Raw genomic sequence first — 17574 nt, forward strand, 5'->3', positions numbered from 1 at the left:
TTAACAGTGCTTGTGTAAATAGTATCACCCGTGTCTCACAGCTTACCAATGACCATATGTGCTTTATTTATGTTTCAGTTTCTCACAAACCCAATCACGAACACACACACAGCCTTACACTGTGTTCTTGTCCCCTACAGCACAGATAGATTCAAAAGCACTGGTGTGTAATTGTACTAGAAGGACTACACCAAACATACAACATGAATTATGTATCAGTCTCTACTGTATCAATGGAACAATGTGCACAGAGAGCTCTTTCTCCCACTTTCTACCAATTATCTCCTCTCTCGTTGGAAACCTCTCATTCAGACCTATTTTCAGACAAGTGCTTATGAGAGAATGTTTTTGTTTGTGTGTGTGAATGAGAGAAAAGTTGATATTTATGTAAATGTGTGGTCCTTCATTTCAAACCATTTCAGATGAGTTTTAAACATTACTATCAAACCTACCAGCCTCACTCATGATATCTGTTCTCAGCCCTGCACAATCAAAGAGGCATCAAGTATTTTTTATAAACTCTTATATGGCCAACACTGTCCGTCTGAAAATAGTCTGCAGACTTTACACATCATTAAAGGCTTTAAATAAATGCCAAATTAAGAGACATCAGAATTTATTAGTGGTGTTTGCTAATGCACACGTCACTATGAGTAATTTTTAAAACCCATAAGTCTAATTATTAAACTTTGATGCGTAACTCGTCCCGCATAATTTGTGCTGTGGACATGAATTATACCTCCTCCTGTGCAGCTTGATCACATGGGAAATCAACATGTTGCTACCGAATGGTACACTGGCATCAGCGGCATCTCTCATCAGATATTTTTGCACCAATTGAAGTGTGTTTTCTTTTTCCTGTGGCACTAATGAGGGCATGTTGCGCTAGCAGCCTCAGAGACACGGGTTCTGGCTCATAGAAAGTAATCGCGTTCATATTAACAATGGTGAGCATGATTCATATTTTGCATTTTTACTCGAAAATTACGCTTTTACTCCACTGACGGTTAGTTTTTGGGTAGTCTCATTCTCAGATGGCAAAGCCACAGTCTGTGTACTAACCGCCTTACGCTAATAGCACACAAAATTGGTAATGCTTTCCAGTCCAGTCAGACTAAATCTGATTTCCGAGAGCTTAGTTTGCGCTGGTCTGGGTGGAAGCATGAGTCGAGTTCACAAGGTTATGTGTTGACACAATAAGCGAATTTGCACAATTTTGCCAGGTTGGACACATCAATTCTTTTAAAGATATTCAGCATTTGTTTTGAAGTATGTAGCAGAAAGTAAAGCAGATATCCATGTGCAGAGCTTTATATTATGTCTGTGAAATACTCTCTAATGAGGTTCTTTGCTATACTTACACTCGCTACACATTTTCCTCTAATTTTCTGCGTGATTTCTGTGCAAACGGTCGCAGAGACTTGCACGCCATTAAATAAATTATTTAATATCCCATGCCGGTCTCCAATTACACTGCCCCAAACGTCACGTAATGACAAACCCGGATGTGACTGGTCACTTTACATGTCAGTCAGATGGCTTTTCCTGCCCAAGTGGGTTGTTTTTTGCCAATGTTAGCTACGACAGACCCCAGACCTTTGCTGTTTAAGTCAAAGGTCTGGCTACGTGAGACTAGGTTTAGGGTTAGGGTGTATGGTTTAAAAATATTAATGTTGACTATTACATCATTATAACTAATATCTACTAGCTTTAGAACTTGCTTTTGGCACAACTGCACGTTACACCTGGAAATGAGCTTACGTGAGCCCATATGTTCAACAATACTTCCAGCTTGGGCCACTAGGGGCTTTGAATTACGGAAAGCACAGACCAATTACAGCAACAGAACATTCCGGCCTACTGTCGCTAAATTTACAGCGAGATTAGTCTGCTTTTGGCTCAGGACAGTAAGCATCTATCAACCACCCAGAACAGCCTAGTAACTACCTAGATACAATCTAGTGACCATTTTTAACACCTTAACAACCATATAGCAACATGCTAGATTATACAATGCTCTGGCATTGACCCACAACACCCTTGCATCGTGGATTGTTTTGCATGGGCATCTTCATTGTGCAGCATCTGCTGCTCTACATATCTTTTTAAAGAACCCCCATGTTATAAACGGGTGGCTTACATTTTTTAACAATGTTCCTGTTCATTTCAGTGTGATCTTACTGATCAGTACTGATTTATTTGTGGGCTTGCAGCCCTCTATGTCCCTGCCACTGAAAAACACCCCACAGCATGATGCTACAACCACCATGCAATGGTGATCAATGGTGAACCATTGGAATGGTATTGCGCAGGTGATGAGTGGTGCCTGATTTTCTCTAGACATGACGCTTGGAATTGAGGCCAAACAGTTCAATCTTCATTTCATCAGACCAGAGAATCTTGTTTCTCACAGTCTGAGAGTCCTGTAGGTGTTTTTTTGCAAATTCCAAGCAGGCTTTCATTTGTCTTGCTCTGAGAAGAGGCTTCCGTCTGTCCACTCTGCCATAAAGCCCAGATCGGTGGAGTGTTCCAGTGATGGTTGTCCATCTGCATATTGCTTAGTTTGGCCAGGCAGCCAGCTCTAGGAAGAGTCCTGGGCTGGTTTTCCAAAAGCATTGATCATAGAGACTATTGGCGCCAATAGTTTCTATGATGTACTTAAGCTTGCAATGCTTATGGGAAACCCAGCCCAGGACTTTCCCAAAAGTTTAGGATTATGATGCTTTTGGGAATATAACAAATAATTGTGTTTATGACAATTACTTGCCTGTTTTAGGATTATGACAATTAATTGTCTGTTTTAGGTCTTTCGTGAATATGACGATTATCATACAAATCGTCACTATGAGTGCTTCATGCACACAACAGGTATTTATACAAATTTAGATTGGTTCCTTTTAATGCTTCAAACACATATGAATGACAATCAATCTTAAATGTATAAAAAATATTTTACTTAAAATTATATTATGTAATAATAGCACAAAGTCTTAAATTCTTCACACGTTCACAATATTTTATGGCTCTACGATTAAAAAATGAGCCCTTATTATATGAGATTCTGTGTCTTGAATTTTATCATCTCCACAGAAATTGCATAGGTTGGCATCTCCTCTGCGTCACTGCGTGTCATAAACACTGCGTGAATGAACCCACAATGACAAGGAATATTTGTTCTATCAGGAAGACTTGCAGACATGAGTGAGATTTAAAATGAAATTTATTTGATGAATATAAAACAGAAAAGTAATGTCTCTCTTTGGCGTAGGCCCCGTCTGGCGGTCCGAAGAAGTTGTACTAGGAACCGTCATATCCCGCCAGAGATAGGATGCAGGGGTGAGGTGCAGGACGGGACTCAACTGGTGGTGGTGGGGTGGTGGAGGTTGCCGTGTTAGCACACTGAAACAGCAATGTGATAGATTGTGAGCAGACTTATAAACCAATGGCTTACATGTGATTGGCTGGGAATTACCCACCTAATGGTGCGATGATGTACAGCTGCTAGTCTTCCCGCTAGAACTACGCTGCGCTTACATTATTACACATTAGTTAATTAAAGTGAAAACAGAGCACTTTGCTTTCGATATAAATGTTATGTTTGCTAAGTTTATACCTGGGAGTTTGGCACAAGCCTCTGCAGACAGCGTACACATCAAAGCAAACTAAATGAGACAAGTTCATGGCATTTATATAATCGCTTAATATTCTCTCATTTGGACAGTAAAATGTGATAGGAATTTAAAGTATGCACCTCACAATAAATGCGGTTAGATCATTTAAGAGCGATCAGACGATTATTAATGATCGCAAAAGGGCTAGTCAAAAGGAAACTTTTACTCAGCGCGATCACAACAGCTCAGGACCCACTGCAGTCAAAAATACTGTATGGCCAGAGTGTGCGCTCACGAGACACAGCATGCAGTGAAAGACAAGGCTGAATCCAGCTTCTTAATAGCCTGATTTTAATTAGTAAAAAGGATTGCGGTGCTTCGCCAGTACACAACTAAATCACTTGAGAGTGAAATGTAAATATTTACAAGCCAGTGACTAGTAACAGACATACTTTACCCACATACCTTGTGATTTACTCACAATTTAGAGGGCTGCAATGTCATACCGTCTTTGCTATAAGGATGAGGCAGTTAAAAACTATTTGATTCAACATCAAACCTACAGATAAGCAAAGCACTGTATCTTATTTCACGGATATGACAAGGGTGTTTATAGAAGTGCACATAGAGTGGAAGGCACTGCTGCAAAAGTAAATCCCACCCACTAAGTGTCAGAGAGAAGGTAGAAAATGGTCATTATGAATGGTCATAAAACTAAATTATGACCGGTTGTGGTGTAAAAAAAACCTTGACTGATGGGAAAAAATATCAAAAATGCATGATATGACCCCCTTAAGTTGTATTTTCACAGGATTGCTCCCTTAATTTGAGAAATCTGGGTCTCAAAGCTAATCACAGAGGTGGTATATTGTTTTTATGGTGATTATGTTTATTGGTCAGATTCATAGACTTACTGTAAGTTTATAAGCATATAACATGGTTTCATCTGCAAAGTGCAAGTCATAATGCTTTATTAGTGTTTACCGATCTTGGAAGAGTTTACTAACAGCCCAACAGATGATCTGCTAAGACAGACTACCTTTCTTTCTAATGTAATAAAGGTGATTTCGCTACAGCTGTAGGGCACACATGCACTCACACACAGACACAGATACACACATGCACTCACACACAGACACAGATACACACTCACACACACACGCACAGCTGTCTGTTCAGTGTAAATACAATTTAACAACCTTAATATTTGATGAGGCCCTGATCTTTTAGCAGACCAGACTCTCTCTCTCTCTCTCTCTCTCTCTCACTCTCTCTTAGAAGTAGTGCTGTGATACAGGTTGAATTGAGTAAATTCAGCTCTCTGATTGGCTACCGCAATTGCCTGGAGACGGCCACTGAAGTCCAATCAGATGCTCGACCAGAGAGATTCAAAGAGCAGACACTGAAACACATCAATCATACATGGTGTAATAGGAGTGTCAGGGTGTGTGTGTGTGTGTGTGTGTGTGTGTGTGTGTGTGTGTGTGTGTGTGTGTGTGTGTGTGTGTGTGTGTGTGTGTGTGTGTGTGTGTGTGTGCGTGCGTGCGTGTGTGCATCTGGTTGGAAAATATAGGAGGGTTCCTGGGTTTTGCTGGATAATGCTGGGAAGTTGGTTACATTTTGGAAGTAGCCAAGAATCACATCCCAGGGGATTCTCTGTGGGACTAATCTCTTACCAGAGTGAGTCATTTGTCTTCAGTTTTGCTTATTATCTTCAATTTTGCCATAAACTTAAAAAAATATATTTTAACCTATTTTCAAGATTCACACTTTTACATTTCATAACAAAATTGCCTCAAATTAAATGTGTAATTTAAAAAAAAAAATTATGAATTCAAATGTGTTTATATGTATGTATGTGTGTGTATATATATATATATATATATATGTATATATGTGTATATATATTATTTATTTATTTATTTTTTATTAAAGACTACTCTATTCAAATTTATGGAATTTTGTTATGAAATTGAAAATGGTAAATCTTAAAATATATATATTTTTAATGTATGCAGAAGGATTTGTTTTTCTTTTTAGTTATTTTTTATAATCAAGGAACCACTTTTACCATGAATATATCTTCTCTGATTGCATTATTCTGTAAAAAGTGGTAACCTGAAATTATAAGGAGCTTTTTTCTGTTGGTGTAATGTATTCAGGTTGATTCTGTGTTATTAAATAACATTTTTGACTTGAACAAAAAGAGTTAATTTATATGTTACCACATGAAGCACATTTTGTGATCATTTATTTTAGCTGCACTTAAAAAAACGTAATTTTCAAATGTTCTTACTTGTATTTTTTGTCTTGTTTTCCACTAAAAATATCCTTAAAGGGATAGTTCACCCAAAACTTGAATTCTCTGATCATTTACTCGCACTCATGCCATCCCAGATGTGTATGACTTTTGTTCATCTGCAAAACATAAACAAAGATTATTAGAAGAATATCTCAGCTATGTTGGTCCATTCAAGGCAGGTGAATGGTGGACAGAACTTTGAAGCTCCAAAAAGCACAAAAAGGCAGCATAAAATCAGAAGCGAGATAAGTGTGGGTTAGAAACAGATCAATATTCAAGTCATTTATTTTACTATAAATCTCCACTTTCACATTCTTTTTTGTTTTTAGCAATTCACATTATTTGTGCATATTGCCACCTACTGGGCAGGGAGGAAAATGTATAGTAAAAAAGACTATTAAATATTGATCTGTTTCTCACCCAGACCTATCATATCACTTTGAAAGTCATGGATTAAACAACTGGAGTTGTATGGATTACTTTTATTCTGCCTTTATGTCCCTTTTGGAGATTCAAAGTTTAGTTGCATTAAATGGACCAACAGATATTCTTCTAAAATCTTTGTTTGTGTTCTGCAGAAGAAAGAAAGTCATACACATCTGTGATAGCATGGGGGTGAGTAAATGGTTAGAGAATTGTAATTTTTGGGTGAACTAGTAATTTAAAACAAGATTTACTGTTACTAAAATTATGTTAATATAATTAGACCTGTTTTCAGAGACAATAGCATATTGATTTTGAGGTAGCCATTGGCAAATTCATTTTTCCTTGTTATAAGCGACAACAAAACATTTATGTTTAGCTATAAAAAAAAGATAATATACAATTCAAGATATTCTCTGAAAACATCTTATTTACATACATAGTTTTGCTTCTAAAATAAATGTACTTCATGTTATTCTAAGAATGTTTAGATATATTTACTGGAAAGAAAAATACTGATTAAGACATTTTTTGCAGTGCCCTAGGTTTAGGGAAGCTGCCATTATCACTGTGGTTAATAAGGTTAGTAATGACAGAAGTCTTTGGATTTACTGGTTGTGGTTGTTGTTGGTATACTTGATCAAGGATCTTTTGTGATATTATTTTGTTTTTCTGATAGTTGGACGTTAAAAGGAAAGTTCACCCAAAAATGAAAAGGTCCTTTTTCACTTACCTTATGCCTATTTCTTTCTTCATATTACACAGAATGTTAGGGATTGCAGTCTCAGTCACCATTCACTTTCACTGTGTGGAAAAAAAGATGTAATGAAATAAAACATTGACTGAGGCTGTCAGTCCCTAAAAGTCTGACTAACATCTCCTTTTGTGTTTCACGGTTGAAAGTCATATGGGTTTGGAAGGTGATGAGGGTGCAGACATGATGACAGAATATAGATTTGTGGGTGAACTATCTCTTTAATGTCATGGATAAAGAGACCCTGTCCTTGTGGCAACAGTGTGAGGTGATCAGCTGTTAAAAGCTGAGGATGTGAACTGAATGTTAAGGGGTCTGTCTCTCTCTCTCTCTCTGGGTCAGTTCTGTGCCAGGCTGTATGGGTCACTGCCTGAGCTGGCTGCAAAAGAGAGGAAATACACTTGCTCTATGTGCTTATATGCTGTTAATTAGATAATCCTGGCTGAATTACTTCACCTATGTGAAAGCAGCCAGCTGGAAATGTATTATTTCATTGAATGTGACTAAATGTGTGTGTGAGTTTTTGTGTTGGTCTGCAAGTCTGAAGGGATGGATGATGTTAAGTTAACAGAAGTTAGCTTTTGTTTAAGCTTCAGGAAGTGGTGAGGAAATAAGATATTCAAAGTTCATTTGTGTGAATGGAACAAAGCCTGTCTGAAGTTAAGTCAATGGCCAAAAATATTTTCCAGTTTCCAATTTTAGTAACCCTCTCTGTTTTGCTCTTTCAAGCAAAAATACATTTTGTCATCATTTACTCACCCTCATATCTTTCAAAACCTGACTTTTTAATGTGTAACACAAAATGAGATATTTATAGCAATGTCCAAGCTTTACTTCTTTATACAAAGAAAGTGAATAGTGACCACTGCTGTCAAGCAAGATTTTCAGTGAACAATGACTTAAAAAGTTTGTTCATCACACAAAGCTACCCAGACTTATCACACTGTGAATTCGGCAACAGTTGCCGAAAAGTTCTGCTGCTTAAATCATTCTGTGCTTGCCGAAATTCGAATCACTGCCCCCAGTGGCCGAAGCTGGAATGGTGGTGTTGGAGGTGAAATGTCCACAGAGTGGCCCCAAAAGCTAGTTGTAGTTTTAGTTGCAAATTATGTAATATAGTCAACAGGAATGCATGTTTTATTAACCCTAGCCCCTAACTCAAACCAAACCAACACTAAACCTAATGTTCAGTGGAGTGAAAATTAAAATTTAGAGCAAAAATACAACCGCTGAATCACGTTTACTTTTGTTTACATGAATGCGACAACTTCCTGGTTCCTACGGGAACAGAACCCATGAACATGCTATAACACATCAGAGAAAGGTGAACAAGTTTGAATTGATAAAATAATGTCTTATTGGGGAGATGGTGCTTGTCATAAATTCAGCAGATTGGGTCGATTTCAAGGTACATGAGCATTTGGAAGCTGCATGAGGATTTCCTATGTGATTATGCTGGATATAGTGCACAAGTTTTTTTATTATGCTTTTATGGTGCTTTATGTCCTATTTGGAGCTTAACAGCCCCTGGTCCCCATCCACTTTCATGGGATGAAATAAAGCAGCCCAATCATTTTACTTAACGTCAATGTTTTTCCACAGAAGACAGACATACGGCTTTGGAATTATATAAAGGTGTATAAATAATGACAGAATTCAAATTTTTGGGTGAACTATCCAAGAATGTCCTACTACAGACATTGTCTGTCACACCTATTAAATAGAGACACAAATCTCTGAGCACTCTCGGCTGTACCAATGTGTTTAAGTTGTTTATTAAGGCCCAGTGCATCTGTATAACATCAGTCTTCTTAGATACGCTTAATCTCCCAGTTTGTGATGAAGGATCCTGCTGTGGGGAAAAATATTCATGTTCTCAGGGATCTGGTCTTACAATGTTTCAAAGGGTGAAAGCACCACTATTTTTACTCTTTAAAATAATGAATTTAAATATAATGGCTCACTTTGTTTTGATTGAATGGGTCAAAAATAGATTATATTCTGCACTGGATGTGAAATGAGTAGTTAGTGGTGCTTGCTCATACTAAGTGCAAAGTTTTAAACTTTGAAAAACAACTCCCTCTGCACTGTTTGTACTACATGAATGATGCCCAAAATCTTGCAGCTTATTGATGAGAGGTGTGCTATTACATTTCTAAGCATTAAGATTTATGATGTTCACTTGGCGGTTGATGAAATGGGCAAAGAAATCGATAGACTTGCGAGAAGGAATGAACAAAGCATTTTTAGTGTCTTGAATGTAATAGAGTATTGGGGGTGGACTATTTTGACTTCGGCCAACACCTTGCAACCATCCAGCAACACAATAGAACCCATCTAGCAACTACCCAGAACACCGTAGCAGCCATATAGCGATGAACTCAAAACAACTCCTAAAACCTTCTCAGCTGCATATCAATGTCCTAGCAACTACCCAAAACACAGTAGCATCATGACAGTGAGTTTTGTACAGGCAAGTGCCACGCACATTTTCTTACACATTAAAATCTATATTACCTATGTTGTTGCAGCAAAATTGCTAAAAAAGAGGTGAAACTACTAATTAGGCCAGTAGTAATTTATGCTGTAACTGACAGATCACACTGTGAATTCAGAGACTGGAGTTCGAAAGTTCTGCTGGGGAAATTGGTCTGTGCTTACTGAAATTTAAAACACTGCCCCCTGTGGCTGAAGCTGAAAGTGTTACTGACCAGTTTCCAGGTAAAATGTACACAAGGTGGCACTGAAAATGAGTTGTATTTTTAGTTGTACATTTTGTAAAAGTGTCAACAGGAATGCAGATTTAATAACTCTACCCCTAGCCCAAACCTTAAACCTAACCATCAGTGGAGTAAAAGTTTTATTTTAGAGTGAAAAGACAACCTCTGCAATGTGCAATGTGCATTGCTATAGTGAACAACTTTATGTGTTTATTACTTCCTGGTTTCCATTGGACCAGAACCTGTGTATGCGAGGCCCACATAATGCAGATTAGATAACACAAGAAAAAGTAAAAACATTTGAATTGATATGGTGCCATGATTGGTATGGTGCTTGTCAGTAACTTGGCGAATGGGGATGATTTCAGAGTGCATGAACATTCGGACGCAACATGTCAATTTCCAGAGTGGTCATGTTGGCTTGGCTGTAAACTACATTCACAACTCATTTCATTTTCAAAATATTTGCAGGAGCAGGCTAATGTGTGTGTTTGAACTCCAGGTGAGTTTGGGCCGGCATCTGTGTTTCATTCATTACCTGCTGTTCCTTCAGCTGCATGTATCACATCGTCACCAATCACCATGGCGATGGAAAAGAGAAAGAATGAAACATCTGAATATTCATGGTGATCTTTGCCGAACCACAAAAGGCTTGATTGGCGGAGCTCGCCGGTCTTACTACAGAGCTTTTAATGATGTAAAGGCAGTTCAGCTGTATGAAAATGACACAACAGTGATCTGAGGTTTTAAGTGGCTGGAATAAATTATTGTTGTGTTGTTTTGTTTGTTGCAGAAATACAGGCAGTGCATGACAGGGCTTCTCGCCCCGCCGTATGGAGTGATGGACAGCGGAGCTACTAATGACAGTGAGTATCACATAAAAACATACACACTCGCATAAAACATCAAGGAATTAAAGCAAACGTGTCTTTTAATGCTGTATATTCTGTGTGTGTTATTGTGTAGGAGTGTGTTAAAGGAATAGTTCACCGGAAATACAATTCCTGTCATCATTTACTCCCCCTCACGTTGTTCCAAACCCGTATGATATTTGATCTTCCGTAGAACACAAAAGGAGATGTCAGACAGAATGTTAGACTCAGTCACCATTCACTTCCATTGTATGGGAAAAATACAGAAAGTGAATGGTGACTGAGGCTGTCATTCTGCTTAACATCTCCTTTGGTGTTCCACAGAAGAAAGAAAGGCATATGGGTTTGGAACAACATGAGGGTGAGTAAATGATGGCAGAAATGTAATTTTAGGTTAACTATCCTTTTAAAGATGTTTGTTTTTGTTTGATGCAGGAATGCCTGACAAAGATAACCTCAGCAACGACCCCCTCAATTTTATGTCAAAAAACCTGAACAAGGTACGAATGTCCATCATTAATGTCTGTTTAGACTTGCACACCCACAGTAATTACAGCTGATATAAAAAACAGGATACAGAAATTATTACATGATTTGATAGATTTGATGGTTTAGTGTTTCATACAAAATAACTTTAAACGTTAAAAATTGTAATTTAATCTCATTTTTAAATCTTTCTTTTTTAATCTGAATTTAGAAGAAAAATCAAATACTTAGTGAAATAAAATTATGTTTTCACCATCTCTTTTTTTTTTTCTAAAAAGCCATATGCATTATCTTAATCTGTCTTTGTCCCTCACTTTGTTCATTCCTGACATTCCAAACCTTTATTAATCTTTCTAGCATAATATATTTAAAGAAGTAGCATGATTAAAATGTTTGACCACATGGCTCGTTTTTAACTGCTTCCATCCAGTGCTGTATTTGTTTGAAATGAACTAACTCTCACATGACATTTGTTCTTCTGTTGTGTACAAAGCATGTGCTTCCGACTTCTCGCGTTAGTACGAAAGTAATGACATTTTGAACGTAACAGGGTTGGCACAAAAATGTTTTGTAAGAGAAATGCATTGGGTTATTGATCTTGTTTTAATAATAATGTGTGAAGTACTGAAAGTGTATGATACTTTAGAATTGACTCAGTTATCTTTTAAAATAATATGTATATAATTTATGTATACCGTACATATGTATATAAGGCTGAAATAATTTAGTGCTTTATGGTTAGGTTTAGGGTATGAAACGATAAATAACAATTGGTACTCTGCAAAGCTGTAAGGAATGTATGAATGAATACATGGATTCTCCAAAACATTTTCTGTAATTACTGTATGGCAAGTTTCCTGACAATGACCCCAGAGCAGTAGCGTGGCTTTGATAGTAAGTTCCATATTCATATTCAAGATCACACATAACTCAAGACTGCAGTCTGTCATCACATGCCACATACAACTTTGTTAATCATGTGTAATGTATTTATTTAATTTAAAACAGCATCTGCTGAAAACAGCATCCTGTCATTTACCCTAGCAAAGTGATTGTAGGCAAGTGTATCACAATGAATGTGTGTCTACGTCTCTCTATCTTCTGTCTAACTTCCGTCTCTCTGTTTTTTCTGCTTTAGTTCCCAACAGAAAAGATTTTAAGGGCAGAAAAAGTCTTGCATAACGCTATACTGGCCAGAGCGCCCCACATGATCAGAGATAGAAAGTATCATCTGAAAACCTACAGGTGTGTGTGTGTGTGTGTGTGTGTGTGTGTGTGTGTGTGTGTGTGTGTGTGTGTGTGTGTGTGTGTGTGTGAGAGAGCGTGAGCGTGTATTTATCACTTTGTGGGGACCAAATGTCCCCATAAGGATAGTAAAACCCGAAATTTTTGACCTTGTGGGGACATTTTGTTGGTCCCCATGAGGAAAACAGCTTATAAATCATACTAAATTATGTTTTTTGAAAATGTAAAAATGCAGAAAGTTTTCTGTGAGGGTTAGGTTTAGGGGTTGGGTTAGGTTTAGGGGATAGAATATAAAGTTTGTACAGTATAAAAACCATTATGTCTAAGGAAAGTCCCCATAAAACATGGAAACATTACGTGTGTGTGTGTGTGTGTGTGTGTGTGTGTGTGTGTGTGTGTGTGTTTATGTGGAAACTCTTACAAATGCACATTATATTTATATAAAATAATATTCCATATCATTTGCAAGATTCATTTTTACAAGAGGACAGTGGCGTCCAAAAGTCTGAGACCACTATAGTGATGATGGTTCTGTTTTGCATTCTTTACTAATAATAATTAAAAGAAAGATTCATTAGAAAAATACTGTCAGCAGGACAATTCAAAATATATATTTGTTTTTGTTGTTTAAATGAAAGAAATCGCAGATTTTTTTATGTGTTTTAAGAATTTTGGATGCCACAGTGTATGTATAGCATTTGCAGAACACACACTGTATGTGCACAGAATGATCTGTATGTGTTTACAGGCAGTGTTGTGTCGGGACAGAGCTGGTCGACTGGCTGCTTCAGCAGAGTTCATGTGTTCACAGTCGAGGTCATGCTGTGGGAATGTGGCAGGTGCTCTTGGAGGAAGGAGTCTTAAACCACGGTACACATCACACAGATACGCCTGTACCACTCACTATAGTGGCAGCTACAGTTTGTAAAAATGAAAGGGGTCATATCATAAGAAATCAGTTTTCATTGAGTTTTCAGTGGCCATTTACATTCTAAATTCTGTCATAATTTCCTCACCCTCATGTTGTTCCAAACCTGTATGACTTACGTTCTTCCATGCAACACAAAAATATATTTTAAGCAGAATGTTAAGTGTAACCTGGTTTGTTGTTGTGTGGGAAGGAGGAAGCTGGGACCAGCTTGAACAATACACGTAGACTTTAATGTTCAACTTAAACAACATACAACTTTGCTTTTCAGCAGAACACTGACACGCAGACACACAAGCACAGCTCCATGTGTGTGTCTCTCTCTCTCCCTCTCTGGCATCCCCGGCTGCTCCTATCTCTCTCGTTTGGGGCAACTTAGCACACCCTCACAGCCCGGCCACGCCCTCCTCCTTTTCACAGTTAGCTTTTTCACTTTCATTGCAATTTTCTTTCTTTAATGATTGTGAATAGTGACTTACATCTTTTGTGTTCTACTGAAGAAAGAAAGTCATATAGGGTTGGAACAACATTATGGTGAGTAAAAGATGACATAATTTTCATTTTTGGGTGATGGAATGGCAGAAAATTATTATGAATAACTAAATTACAATTGTTACTGGTGTAAAAAAAATCTTGAGGGGGGAAAAAACTAAATTATTCCTCAAAATTATCAAATACCTCACACTGCACCAAATTAAGGGCTGTATTTCATCACTAATCTGTTGTTTCTTTCCCATTGCATCAACAGTCGACCATGAGATAAACTTTCAGGATAAGTACCTCTTTTACCGTTTCCTTGATGATGAGGAGGAGGATGCGGTGTTGCCTAGCGACGATGAGAAACGAGAGGCAGAGGAAGAGCTGCAGGAGACACTCCTCTTCCTCTCTCTGATCGGGCCTGACGCACACATTCGAATGATCCTCAGGAAACCGTGAGTGACCAAGAGCGCCCCCTGCAGTATCTCAGATTTATTTGAAATTTGCATTTAAGGGATAGTTCATCCAAAAATAAAAATTCTGTGATTATTTACTCACCCTCAGGTCATTTCAAATCTGTATGACTTTCTTTCTTATGCGGAACACAAAAGAAGAGGTTTTAATGAATATACTGGTTTATATTATCAGTATAATTGGAGTTGATAGAGACTCACTTTAAAAAGGACTGAAAATGTATCAATAAAGTAGTCCATGGGAAGGGAAATTATCAATAGTAAAAAAGGACATTAATCTGTTTCTCACCTACATCTATCATATCGCTTCTGAAGACATGGATTTAATCACTGGTGTTTTACAGATAATTTTTATGCTGCATTTATGTGCTTTGTGGAGCTTCAAAGTTTTGGTCATGATTCACTTACATTGTGAGGACCTACAGAGCTAAGATATTCTCCTAAAAATCTTTGTGTAGTTTTTGGGTGTACTATTCCTTTAAGAAGACAAGAAATGTATTGGTATAAATAATAGCAGAATATTTATTTTTCGGTGAAATTATCCCTTAATATTCTACTGTCCCATTTGGAAAGGTGCATTTGTTACTGTACAGCATAATTACAAGATGTGCTTATTTTTCTATGTGATAGGATTGATAAAAATATAGACCTCTTGATGTCTACAGTCCATTTTTGCCTTCCAACATTTTCCTCCTCTCCTTTCTTTGTCTCTTTGTCCCTCACTCGGTCTTCAGGCCAGGTCAAAGAGCGGCTGAAGATCTGGAGATCATTTATGATGAGCTGCTGCATATCAAAGCTCTCTCTCATCTCTCGAACACTGTAAGCGCACAGACCTCTATTACACTGTATATTCGTATTGATCCTGTATGTTTTCATTTCTGCAGATGCATAAAGCTCTTCATTTGATATCAGCACTGAAATAATACAAACCTGGTAACATGAGCTGTGGTTGTGCTGCCCCCTGCAGGTGAAGAGGGAGCTTGCTGGTGTCCTTGTCTTTGAGTCACAAGCCAAAGCAGGCACTGTCTGTAGGTTTGAAAGTGTATTTGCTGCTTTAGAGTTTGTTATAAATTTAAAAATGTGGATTGTTAAAGTTTATTGAAAGATATATGATCATAGAGAGATTATACATCAGTGTATCAGTCTTGTTTATGAGTTTTTAATATTTATTTGATTACAGTGTGAAGATAATATTTTTCTAAAATATTTATATAATTAATATAAATAATAAGTATGATAATTATTGTTATATACCTGTCCTGTTGTAATCCCCTTAGTCATGTTCTGTGTATGATTGCTTTCTGTATTTCAGTGTTTAATCAAGGAGAAGAAGGCACCTCTTGGTACATTATCCAGAAGGGATCTGTTAATGTTGTTATCTATGGCAAGGTGATGTCAGCACTCATGAAGGACTGAATTTGAATGGGCTTTTCATACGTTTTTTAACCCTGGGTTATCTTGTTCCATGTTTCACACTGTTCTTAATTTCGCTTGACCAACCCAAGCGAAATTATCAACAAGGAGCTCCCCCGAGTCCGGCAAAGAGATAAACAGCTGCCCATATATCACATACTAAAATCCTTGTTTCAGGGTTGTTATTGCACCATTAGACTGATGCCTCTGATCCTGTCTGTGTGTAGGGTGTGGTATGCACGCTGCATGAAGGAGATGATTTTGGCAAACTGGCACTGGTGAACGATGCCCCCCGTGCTGCCTCTATCGTCCTGAGAGAGGACAACTGCCACTTCCTGAGAGTGGACAAAGAGGATTTCAACCGTATACTCAGGGTAGAGACACACAGTGTTGAAACATACAAACACTAATGAAAGAAAAATATAATTTCAAAGTAGATATATGTGGCAAAACATAATGCCATGTTTCTTGATCGCATGCAATTTTACTTGTGCATACTCCGTGTGTGTGTGTGTAGGATGTTGAAGCAAACACGGTACGTCTAAAGGAGCATGAGCAGGATGTTCTGGTGCTTCAGAAGAGTCTTCGGCCCTCCAGCCATGGAAACATCCCAGCCCACTTCAAGTATCTAATCAAATCCATATAACTCAATTTATCCATATATTTCTTTATCATCAGTAATAAATCCATCATTCTATCCTTGCATTCTTCCATCAGAGTAATTTTCCTGTGTCTGTGTTTTCTGGAAAGGTACACTGTGATGTCAGGAACCCCAGAGAAGATACTGGAGCATCTGCTGGAGACAGTGCGGTTGGACATTAATTTCTCTGACCCAGGTACTGCACCTATAACCTATTAATTTCCCATAAACCCATTACTGAAAGTTATGATTTGATAAATCTGTCGAAACGTCTTAATCATACTCTCAATAATTGAAATAAATGTATTTTTTATTTCCACAGATCCAACTCTGGATGACTTTGTGCTTATGCACTCTGTGTTCATGCCCAACAGCCAGCTGTGCCCCGCCCTCCTGGCCCAATATCCTGCAATCTATCCTGCAGTCTTTCTATCCATCCATTCATCCGTCCTTCGGTCGGTCTGTCGTCCATTCTTCAATTTATCTGTCCATCCATCCATCCATCTGTCCGACTGTCCATCCATCCATCTGTCCATCTGTCTATCCCTCCATCCATCCATTCTTCCGCCCATCTTCTGTCCGTACATCCATCCATCTATCTATCTATCTGTCTGTCCTTCTATTCATCCACCCGTCGGTCGGTCTGACGTCCATTCTTCAATTTATCTATCCATCCGTCCATCCATCTGTCTGACTGTCCATCCATCCATCTGTCCATCTATCCGTCTATCCATCTGTCTATCCCTCCATCCATTCTTCCACCCATCTTCTGTACGTACATCTATCTATCTATCCTTCTATCCATCCATTCATCCGTCCGTCGGTTGGTCTGTCATCCATCTGTTCATCTATCTGTCCATCCGTCCATCCATCTATCCCTCCATCCATCTTCTGTCTGTATATCTATCTGTCTGTCTGTCTTTCTATCCATCCATTCATCTGTCGTTCTGTCGTCCATTCTTCAATTTACCTATCCATCCATTCATCTGTCTGACTGTCCATCCATCTGTCCATCTATCCTTCCATCCATCTGTCCATCTATCCGTCCATACGTCGTACCCATCTATCCATCCATCCATCCATCCTTCCGCACATCTTCTGTCCGTACATCTATCTGTCTGTCTGTCTTTCTATCCATCCATATATCCGTACGTCTGTCGTCCATCCTTCAATTTATCCATCCATCCATCTATATATTTGTCTGTCTGTCTATCTATCTATCCATCTATT

At 38.1% G+C, this 17574-nt stretch overlaps 1 protein-coding gene across 2 annotated transcripts in view; it reads left to right on the forward strand.

Moving 5' to 3' along the window:
- LOC127653947 (rap guanine nucleotide exchange factor 4-like) overlaps positions 1-17574 on the forward strand; it is a 52492-nt gene that overhangs the window by 24596 nt on the left and 10322 nt on the right. The window contains exons 1-13 of one of the 2 annotated variants that reach the window (XM_052140824.1): positions 5167-5291; positions 10604-10676; positions 11118-11182; positions 12307-12413; positions 13162-13283; positions 14090-14273; positions 15026-15110; positions 15259-15319; positions 15604-15680; positions 15932-16078; positions 16222-16328; positions 16455-16540; positions 16667-16745. In XM_052140824.1, the coding sequence (XP_051996784.1) occupies positions 10619-10676; positions 11118-11182; positions 12307-12413; positions 13162-13283; positions 14090-14273; positions 15026-15110; positions 15259-15319; positions 15604-15680; positions 15932-16078; positions 16222-16328; positions 16455-16540; positions 16667-16745 (1178 nt within the window). In that variant the 5' untranslated portion in view covers positions 5167-5291; positions 10604-10618. Of the gene's footprint in view, positions 1-5166; positions 5292-10603; positions 10677-11117; positions 11183-12306; positions 12414-13161; positions 13284-14089; positions 14274-15025; positions 15111-15258; positions 15320-15603; positions 15681-15931; positions 16079-16221; positions 16329-16454; positions 16541-16666; positions 16746-17574 lie in introns of those variants that run through there. The other variant, XM_052140823.1, reaches the window with a different exon arrangement.

Source organism: Xyrauchen texanus, chromosome 13 (assembly GCF_025860055.1).
Source record: "Xyrauchen texanus isolate HMW12.3.18 chromosome 13, RBS_HiC_50CHRs, whole genome shotgun sequence".
In the NCBI taxonomy this organism is placed as follows: Eukaryota; Metazoa; Chordata; class Actinopteri; order Cypriniformes; family Catostomidae; genus Xyrauchen; species Xyrauchen texanus.